Source organism: Phasianus colchicus, chromosome 26 (genome assembly GCF_987193195.1).
Source record: "Phasianus colchicus chromosome 26, bPhaCol1.hap1.1, whole genome shotgun sequence".
Classification (NCBI taxonomy): Eukaryota; Metazoa; Chordata; class Aves; order Galliformes; family Phasianidae; genus Phasianus; species Phasianus colchicus.
In genome coordinates, this window is record NC_143461.1 from 4,007,829 (window position 1) to 4,018,258 (window position 10,430).

General features: G+C 45.9%; 1 protein-coding gene and 1 long non-coding RNA gene across 2 annotated transcripts; one reads left to right on the forward strand and one right to left on the reverse strand.

The window, feature by feature from the left end:
- The first annotated feature begins 313 nt into the window (after window positions 1-313).
- Window positions 314-4,764, forward strand: LOC116233749 (uncharacterized). Its single transcript, XR_004168004.2, has 3 exons — window positions 314-897; window positions 2,727-2,970; window positions 3,881-4,764. It is a non-coding gene; the product is annotated as an uncharacterized LOC116233749 (long non-coding RNA).
- LOC116233748 (G protein-activated inward rectifier potassium channel 1-like) lies at window positions 2,360-8,631 on the reverse strand. The gene is made up of 3 exons (XM_031600829.2): window positions 7,685-8,631; window positions 3,260-3,476; window positions 2,360-2,927 (listed from the first exon to the last, which is right to left on the reverse strand). The coding sequence occupies exons 1-3, from the start codon at window positions 8,333-8,335 to the stop codon at window positions 2,452-2,454; spliced, it is 1,344 nt and encodes a 447-aa protein (XP_031456689.2). The 5' UTR covers window positions 8,336-8,631; the 3' UTR covers window positions 2,360-2,451.
- Between the last annotated feature and the right edge of the window lie 1,799 nt (window positions 8,632-10,430).

Here is a 10,430-nt window from a genome sequence, read left to right on the forward strand (position 1 = left end):
GTGCCCTGTGTGAACCCGACGCTGACAGGTATGAGTATCATGGTGTTTATAGTGGCTTTGTCGCCGGCTAGGAAGGTATTCGATGAGGCGAAGCAAGACAAAGACCTCCTGGGGCGAAGTCATCCTTTGGGTAAACGCCAGCGCTGGTGAAAGGAGAAGACTACATCTCCCAGGGTGCCCCACGGCCATCATGGCTGCCAGGCAGTGCGGTGCTAAATACTACCAACCCCAGCATGCAACGCGGCCCAATATGGCTGACCGGAAGTGCTTCCGGAAGACTACATGTCCCAGGTCCTGGATGGAGGACTACAGCTCCCAGTACGCTGTTACATTCCGACAAGTTTGGCCCAGCAAAGGTGTGGCCCAGTCAGTGGCGGTGACATCGCTCCTGCCGCCCGCTCCTCGCAGCGCTGCGGCTCCGGGTCTCTGGAGGGAGCAGCTGCCCACCCAAGGCCTACTGGGCGCCTCAGCAAGGAGCTGTGCGCATGCGTCGGGCCGCGGCGCACGCGCGCAGCCTCACTGCGCATGCGTTCTTCGCCCAATTGGCGCGAGGCTTTTCGGGCGCAGCAATGCGCATGCGTGCCATGCAGGGAGACGGCAGCGCGCTTGCGCGGCAGCAGGGCGGGGCAGAGGGCTGGGCGAGCGGCGGTTTTGCGCATGCGTCCCGCGGTAGGCGGGAAGCACACATGCGCGGACCCGCGCGCTCTGAGGCTGAGGGGCGGCCGCTGCCTCGCCCCGCTCCGGGCACCAGAGGGCAGCGCTGGCGCGGAGCTCTGTGGAGAAGTGAAGTCTTTCATGTCTTTGCGTCTCTGGGGCTCCGCGCAGACTGACTCACAAGAACGCTCGAGGGCCAAAGTGAACGTGATTTTATTGTCTATGGGTTCTGGATGTTATGGGGTGAGTCATTGCGGGTGATCTAAATATCCCAGCGTGGTACGTTTAAAAGCACAGATTTCAGCACGTATATAATGGTGAAGGTCAGGGGGAAGGGGAAGAAAAACAACCACGAACAGCTGCACCTGTGCAAAATGACAGCGTGGGGCTGCAGTCACCCCTCCATCTCAGCCTGCTCTGCCCATGGAGGGCAGGGGATTCGTTCCCTCACAGAGTGCTCTGCTGTGCTGAGTGTGGGATGGAGCAGCTTTGGGGTTGGGTTGTGTCCCCCCGCACTGCCAGCTGAGAGGAAAACGACTGCTTTCACCTATAGAGGAAGGCAGCAGAATGGCTGAATGGAAATAGGGTTATGCTGGGAGTGTAGAACCACAAGGTGGTTAAGAATCATTGGATGATTGGGCTGGAAGAGACCTTAAGGATCATCAGGCTCCAACCTTGTGCCGTGGGCTGGCTGCCCCCCAGCAGATCAGGCTGCCCAGAGCCCCATCCAGTCTGGCTTTGGGGACCTCCAGGGATAGGGCACCCATGCTTTTCTAGGCAGCAGCGCCAGAGCCTCATCCCCCTCTGTGCAAAGGATTTCCTCCTCTCATCCAACCTAAATTTCCCCTCGTTTAGTTTAAAGCCACCTGTCCTTGTCCTATCACTATCAGACTGTGTAAAAAGTCAGTCCTCCTGTTTATAAGCTCTCTTCAAGTGTGGAAATGCCATGATAAAGTCTTCCTGGAGCCTACTCTAACCTTAACAAGCCCAGCTGCTTCAGCCTTTCTTCATAGGAGAGGTGCTCCAGCCCTTTGGTCATCTTCACATGGAGCCACTCCAACAACTCAGCATCCTTCTTGTGTTGGGATTGAATTGGATTCCAGTTCTCACCATATCCTGACGTTCAGTAAGGCAAGCAGCTTTAAAACCAGAAGAGTGTTTTTTTCCTCTCATTCAAGCCAGTCCTACAGAAAACTCTGTGTAACATTTTAAAGAGGTACTGAATGCCAACACATGAGGTGCAAATCTTCACTGACATCTTTTTGGTCATTTCTGTAGAGAAGGTTGTCTATTCTAGGGATGATCTCAAATCTTCAACAACTGAAACTAAACTGCCATGATTAGCAAAAGTGCTTTGAGAGAATGTTCAATTCATTCCAGAGAATGATCCATCCAAGGATTTGGTCCATGCTTCATGAAAAAGCATCTACAAGTATGGAAGACAACGTTGATTTGCAATGAGCATGCTGCTAAATGACATCAGGGCAGGGACCTCTTTGGCACAAAAGTCTAACCTTACTGCCTTTCAAATTTCTATTAGGCTACGTAAATTAGATCTGTACAGAACAATTATACAAAAGGAATCATCCTTCCAGAAAGTAGGAAAACCTAATTATTTCATTACTATATGAAAACTCCTTCAGGTTAGCAGTCTTGAATGCTGTTGTGAACAATGACTCATATGCTTCTGCTCTTAAGGGAGGTGATCAGAGTTTATTTTGCAAAGTTTGGCAGGCAGATTATCTTCCAATTTTATCTTCAGAGCACGCATACTTTTAGGCATCTTCTGGACTGAGTCTAAGCCTCAGCATTCATTTTTAAGGCTTTCAGCTGTATCCTGTCATCACCGTCTTCACCATTGGAGATAGAACTCATTTCTTGAATATTCAGGAGATCCCCAGTACTGCAAGTCTTCCCTGTGTTACTGGAACTCATTCTGAGGACCCTTTTTGGAAGGTCTTCCTTTCTTGAGCTAATCTTCTGAAGTTTAAAAGGGAGTTTGCTTTTTTCTTCTGCAATATCAATGCAGTCAAGTGAACAAAACTTTTCTTTTCTGGTTTTGTTGTCAACAGGACTATTCCAAGAGGATGACAGAGACAGGTTTTCTTCTTGCTCTTTGACGCTGTAAGGAGGAGTGGGGACTTCAAATGTAGCATGAAACTGAGAATAATCAACACGGAAAAAGCCGTCTTCCAGGGACATCACTGGGAGGAATCTGTGACCCCAAAGAACTTCATCTTCTGTATATGAGGTCCTAGCTTGGCATGTCATTCCTGTGGAGACAGAGACAAGAGGATGACATTGTAACACAAGCAAGTGAGTAGACCAGGGATGCTGCTTAAGACAAGAGTCACATAAGAATCCTGTAGTCCTCTGCATGCCTGCAGAGGCCAGCTAGGAACTGGCAGAGAGTGTCTCTTCTTAAATGTATTGCATCAGTAGTGCAGAGCTCTATGGCTAAAAGAGGTCTCCTTTAGCATGGTGGAGGCCAACAAAGGTTGGTATTTTATGATAGGGTGTTACAGAACATGCAAGGATCAACAACTGCCAAGACTGCAAAGACTTACAATTAGAGCACATGTGTTACCATGTTACAATGTCTTACCTGTAGTCTCAACAATTCCTTCAAGGATGACAACTATTTCAAATTGCTCACTTCTTAGCGATCTTTGTGAGAGACAGAAAAAGGGGCTCTTTGAGTTAATTTCATGACAGATGGTTAATGGAGAAACTAAGAACAGCTGGTCAGCTCCAGTTCCAAATCCAACGTCCAGCTCACACTGGTCTAGTGGCAGAAATTCCCCCTCTGGTGTCTGTCGGGACTAGAGATAGAAAGATAGTTCAGTAAGCACCGTGTGAAGCAAAACACAAGGAGCAATGCAATGAAACTTAAACCTGCCTCTCTGATAACATTATTAGCTCTGAATTAGGTCATCGTGTAGAGATAGGAGTGCTATGTATATGAAGTTGATAGATATGACCAGTGTTGACATTTATCATGCCACCAGATCTCATCATCATCTACAAACTTTATTATGACATTACATGTATTTTACAAATCAATGACAATAATATCAGGTACCACACTTTACTCCTTATGGCAGATACTTGTTATGGACATCTTGCAGCAAAAGTTCTCATTGGTGAGAACAGAATCAACAAGTTAGGCATGCTTTAATGAATTGCTTGGAGTCACATTACGTTATTTTTATATCTTGTTTTGCAGAAACTGCTATGTACGTGCTTAAAGGACGTTAAGGTAAGCATCACAATAATTGCAAAGCACATCTGGTGAGTCACATTTGCACAAAATTGTCCAAATCAATGTTACTGATGATAATGCTAATGATGCAACCCTTCCCAATTACTACATACCACATGGTATTTCTTATTGTTGTTATTCAGCTAAGTTCCCCATTTGCATCATTTCATTGGTCCATTAAAAATCCTGATGGGTTAGGTGTTTGTTTTTTTCTAGCTTCCTAAAATTTTTCCTAGCATTCAAAACACAACTGAGAACATGCAGCAGTTGACCAGGCAGGTCCTTCACTGATGGCTTTAAAGGTGACTGCTGGAAACTGGTTGTTAAAATTAAAGCTTTGCAGAGCCTATTTAAAATCCTATTATTTAAAATCCTTTCTGTTTTATTGCTCAATTAGAAAGCACGTAACTGTTTGAGAAGCTTATTATTGATCATGAATGATAGATAATTACATAGCTACTAGTTTGTTCTATCTGTTTTGATAAATGTGTTGGTTCCATTACGTGGAAACTCCATCCATTAGCGATAGGGAACAAGCTGAAGCAAGCAGTTTTGCTGTTGACTCCAATCTAATAGGTTTTCTTCAGGGAAAAGAAAGTTTCTATCTTTAAAAACAACAACAACAAATCCCAAGCAACAGCTGTACTTTGAGATTGTCTCTCTGATGTACTGGTGTATTAAAAATGCTGAATATCTAAGTGCCTGGCATTTACTGTGATTCCATAACCAGTTTAGATAGCTGGTGGAGTACTGAGCCTTACTGAATACAATGCATTGCTTTCCTTATCTGCTATGCGTTTGGTTTTCTGCTCAGAAATATATATATTTCCTAAGTAACCAGAGTTGTCCCTTAGGTAAGAGATGGTTTCTCCACGCCTGAGGAGGACAAGGGAAATATCAGCTGATTGCCTTTAAAAGTGTTCTCAAGTATTACAGTGCTTTGAAAGGTAAAATAGAGTGGTAGGAAATAAAAGGGATCAAACCCCCTGCTACTTACCAATTGTGACACTCCGTTATATGCAAAGGTGCAATCAAACTACTGCAAAAATATCCCTCGTCCTTTTTTGAGGCAAGCTGCAGATCCAGGCTGCAGACAGCACTGCTGTTTTTGTTGCCTGGCTACTGTTCAGCAGGTGCACAACTCAGTTGGCAGCATACAATTTTTGCTCCAAGGCAACAAGGCTTAACATGAACCGTATGAACCACACGTGAGCCTGAAATTTCCCCAAAGTTTTATAGAATGCTATTACCAAAGATGTGCATATTTGCACAAATCGCTGCCTGAATGATCTGTTTCCATCTACAAACAATTTTTCTCTGGGGAAAAGTCTATTGAGTTGATTTGATTGAAGTAAACAAATCCGGTGAGGATGATTAGAGGTAACAGATCTGGGAGAAAGCAAAAGGTTGTGCTTGAGGTATTTAGCACCTGCACACAGGACTGATTTATGCAGAGCATGGAGAATTTTGAAGAGAAGCTTATTTGTTAAGTAAAAATAAACTATCCTAAACAAAGAGTTTCATAGCTCTAACACATTAAGACTTCCAGACATCAAACTCTGTTGCACACAGCTGTACTCAAAGGAGCACAGAAGGCAACACAGGACTGTAAACTGCCAGCAGTATGTTTGGAAGGGATGGCTGAGATTCTTTATTTTGACCTCCCACAAAGCCAGATAAATTTCACAGATTAATACACACTTGAACCAGGACACAAATAGTTAGAAATGCCCCAGCTTTGATTTTTAACGTGGCAAGAGATGGGAAATCCAAAGGTCTACATGAGTCGCACCAAAGGTTATTTGCCTCACAGGTAAGAAAAAACCCAAACTCTTTAGGTGTCTAGATTTTTTCATTTGTACCTTTCTGCCACTGCATTCTACATTTCTCAGCTTTCCAAATCAAATTCTCCTATGTTACCAGCTGAAAGCTATCACACCAACATTATGATGGTTGTCAGTGAAATCTACTGAATATCCTAGGGCATATGTCATGCCAGCAGTAAATGCCACTTGAACAGACTTAGATTGGTGGACTTTTTTTTTTTAAACAAAGGTAAGACCTCCATTAGTCCAACTGAAACATGAAGCTTAATACTAAATACAGCTCCTATCTCAATGGCAAAGTGGGGTAAGACACACTCCTTCACATTGTTTCACTGGGACACAAGTAAACATCTTGCTATCTAATCCAACACAGGAGTGTAGCAAGATCAGCTGTCAGCAGCACCGCAGGAAGCACAGCCAAAAGCACAAAGCACAAAACAGGCAGGACTTGCTACAGAGAGATGGTTTGAGAGTTACATCACATTCATCATGGGCTTACAGGATGCACAAAGGAAGCTGCTGCAAAGCAGCTGATGTAAATTCATCTGCTGCTGGAACAGCTGCTGCCTCAGCTGGGACAGCACGTCCAGTTCAAGGGGCACCTCGACAAACTGGTGAGGATTTAGAAGAAGGCTGAGGGCTACTGTGGGCTAGAAAACACTACTTGCAGTGAGCACTGAGGGTGCAGCTTGTGCACATTTACTTGTAAACATTCTTGTGGCAATAGCTTTGATTTGCCAAAGGTCGCCAAGAAGCTTGAAGACAAATCAAGGGCATTGGTGATCATTTGTAAGAGCTGTAAGAGCTCAGGTATTACTCAGGGATTCACTGCTTAATCTGTGGAACAACTATTGTAAGATGAATCAGTCCTTATCAAATGCCCTCCTGTTTTCTCTATAAACCAGCATTGTGCAGCAATAGAATTGTTAGCAAACAGTGCACCAGGCTGTGTTTTCAGGCTGTCATTTCAAAAGAAGTTTACAGTGAATTGCCATCAGTGTAAAAATCACATCTGTGACACTGCTCCTGTTCTGCTTTGACTTGCATTCCATCTTGGATGATGGCCAGAAATAAATACTTTAGAGGAGGATTTCTGATCATTTTCAGTGCTAGAAATCAGCAAAAATAGTGGATTATCTGGCTTTCTGATTCCTACAAAAATTGCTCTATTGTAATTCTCAGCAGTTCATTTTCATGTACAAATCCAACTGCTTTTTGAATCCTAGTAGAGCTCCATTTTAAAAGGAATTCTTTGACAAGAAAAATTAGCAGCTAAGTCAGGCATTCAGCACAAAGCAGAGGAAGAGCAGTCCTTCACATTTACCATTGTCTTATCAGCTACTGTATCAGGCTTGTTTCTGCAGATTATTAAAATGGCCAAGCAGTTGCTCCAAAAAGAGGATTACCATAGAGAACATGAAACATTTATGACATTCATATTCTGAAATTAACATAATCACCAGGATTCAGCTGCTGATGCAGCCCATCAGGCATGCCCCTGTGACAAGACACAGCTGCTCTGAGCTGTTCTGTTGCTTCCTCTCAACATGCCACTCAACCACACAGTATTTTCCTCCCATTCTATTCTTGCCCAGTGTATCTGAGGACTCCCATGGCTGCCAAACAGTTCTGCCTCCTCTATTTATTTATTTATCTATTAGTTGAATTTGAGTTCCAGTTCTTTTTTGCATTCTGAATTATACTGACCCTTGTCAGTGCTTAATAGATAGTGGTGAAAATCAAAGGGCTTTTCCACTCAAGCTCTGCAGTGCTGGAAGGACCCATGGGGTAAGGAACTACAAGTGAAAGGCCCCCTGAGGGACAAAAAGGGGGTTCAGGGCAGCTTGGCTGCTCTTGGGGCAAGCATTTTCTCTTGACCTCTCCCAGCATCACCCACCACAACCTGCTGCCTCATCCTTCCTGCTGTCACTCTGGGCCTCACCTTGATCAGCTTGCAGCGGATCTGAGCAGAAACCATGTGGCTGTTGCGGAGGTTGCCGACCCGGAACATGAGGCAGAGCTTTCCATCCCGCTGCGAGACCACTGCGGCACGGCTGAACATGAGGGTCTCAGCTCTCTTTTTGGGCTGTGACATCTTGATGAACATGCAGCCGATGAGGAACGCGTCGACGATGGAGCCCAGCAGTGACTGGAAGAGGAAGAGCACGATGCCCTCAGGGCAGCGCTCGGTAATGTAGCGGTGCCCGTAGCCAATGGTGGCTTCGGTCTCTATGAAGAAAAGGAAGGCGGAGGGAAAGTTGTACACGTTGGCCACGCACGGACTGTAGGTGTCATCGTGTGCCCGGTGCAGGTCACCTCGCAGGTAGGCAATGCCCCACCACATGGAAGCCATGACCAGCCAGGCTACCGTGTAAGTCAGCAGGAAGATGAGCAGGTTCCAACGCCATTTGAGATCCACCAGCGTGGTGAAGAGGTCGGAGAGGTAACGGCTGCTCTCACCTCCCAGGTTCCCGTGTTGCACGTTGCAACGCCCGTTCTTGTCCACAAAACGCTGCCGCTCTCTGCGGCTACCGGCAGCGGCCGGGCCCACCGCCTGGTACTCATCACCGAACTTCCTCCTCACGGCAGCCATGCCCTCGCTGGGATGTGGGATGCAGGGATTCCCGTTCAGCCGGAGCCGCCGCCAGCGCTGCCCGCAGCCGACGGGAGAGCCGGGCCGGTGGGCGGCAGCGGGGCGGAGCGGAGCTCGCTGAGTCCCAGGGGATGACAGTGAGGTTTCCCCCCCCCCCGACCCAGCGCCTGGCAGCTCTGCTTTGGTCCACGCAGCCGGTGCCCTGCTGTATCCCAACCTCGTCTCGCTGTAGCAGCCGGGTAGAGGAGTGAGAATAATGACGGGAGCGGCAGCCAGGCATCCGCCGAGAGGCCGTGCTGCCGGCAGCGCCGGGATTTTAAAGGGAATTCCTGAAATAGGTCAGCATTTAAAGGGATGCGAACATGCGAATGCTTAGCCTGAGTTTAAATGAAAATAAAGATTCCAAAGGCAAACGAGGTCTTATCTATCAGAATTAGATAGTAATTACATCTACCAGTTGTGCGTTTGTGTTTATGGTCCAATTAGCAGAGATGCTGTTCAGAAGAGCTCCCTAAGAGCTTAAGTGATTTTAATGCAGTTCTCATGTTTTTTAATGGACAGAAAAGATCCAAAATTGGCAATTATTAATTGTGTTAGAAGCTCTAATTGGGGCTAGGCTAGTGATTTTTATTGCCCGACATATTAATATTTAAAAGGGTGGGTGGTTTTTTCTCCTCAAAAATAATCAGTATTTTAATTCTCAGTTACATAAGAGCAGCACTGTAATTCAACTCACTCATTCCAACACCTAATTTTTGGCAAATCATTCTCATTACAAAATAGTGGCCGGTGTTTATTGGCGTTTTTAGAAAACAGCCTATAATAACTGGTAATTGCGTATTGCTTCAGTTCTGGCTTGGGAACTGAATAAACTATTAGTGTGTGCAGAGTTTAATGTCAGTATTTTTACCATGTGCTACAGGAGGATCTTTAAGATGTTCACACCACACGATAGAAGCCTGTTTGTTCCATCTTACTCCAGTCCTGGGGAGCAGTGTCTGCATTTTGTTTATTGTTCTCTCATGTTCTCTGCAATGTCTTCTGTCACCCATCTCCTTAAAAGAAAACAAAAATCCCCCAAACCTCTCAAACGTCCTCAGCCAATCCTTTCCAGAGCTATACACAAGGACAAAACACGTCAGCCCTGATGGTTTAATGATTATTAAGACATTCTGGATATCATTGCTCTTCTTTCTCATCTTTTTTTTTTTTTTTTTTTAAACCCTTCCTCAATCTCTGCTACATCTAAAGTCAGATTACAAGTATGTGGGGAGGGAGCATTATTTTGGATGTTACCTGCTGTCAGTGATATAAATCCTACCTTAGACAGATTCAGCTTAACTGGATGGAGTTTATTTAGAGATTATGGGCTACATTCATACGAAGGCTGTAGACACCAAAGTTGAAACTGAGGTTTTCTAAAATTCTTGCCTCACTTACTGCCAGTTCTGCACGCTTTCAGGCTTTTGAAGATGATGGTGGTCACCCAGTTCAAAAGAACAGGGATTCAATTTCCTTGAAGGTGAATCTCCAGCTTGCGAGGGAAAAGCACGCTGCTCAGTGCAGGGGTTGCTTGCACTGCACAAATGCAGCACTTCGTGCCTTACCCAGGCATGCACTCATTGCTCACTGCTACGTGTGATGGCAAAGCTGTATTCCAGAACAGCAAGATTACTCTATAAAGAGCACAGCAGGGCGGGTTTGAGGTTAACCAGCAGCAGACCCATGCAGCTTGCCCATAGATGCCACCTTCGGTCATGGCCAACCTGATGCTCTTGTGTTGGAAGGAGGATGTGCCCCCACATTGTGCCAGGGGAGGTTCAGGTGGGGCATCAGGGACAATTTCTACTCCAAAGAGCAGTCAGGCACCATCGAAGGCTGCTTAGGAGGTGGGAAAGTCACCATCCCTGGGGATACTCTAGAATGGTGGGGATGTGACACTTGGGGACACGGTGGGGATGGCTTGGGGTTGGACCTGGGGATCTGAGAGGTCTTATCCGGCATTTATGACTGCTTTTCACAATGCTGGGCAATGAACAACCCCAGCTACCAGCAGAGGTTTGGGACTGACCTGCTGGAGAGCAGCACAGAGGAA

What these genes read in the sequence shown, in the direction of transcription:
- LOC116233748 (XM_031600829.2), bottom strand. Translation starts at nt 8,335, where the DNA reads ATGGCTGCCGTGAGGAGGAAGTTCGGTGATGAGTACCAGGCGGTGGGC. An exon ending in TCCGCTGCAAGCTGATCAAG is followed by an intron (nt 3,477 to 7,684) that starts GTGAGGCCCAGA and finishes TTCTATCTCTAG; the next exon opens with TCCCGACAGACACCAGAGGG. An exon ending in AGGAATTGTTGAGACTACAG is followed by an intron (nt 2,928 to 3,259) that starts GTAAGACATTGT and finishes CTGTCTCCACAG; the next exon opens with GAATGACATGCCAAGCTAGG.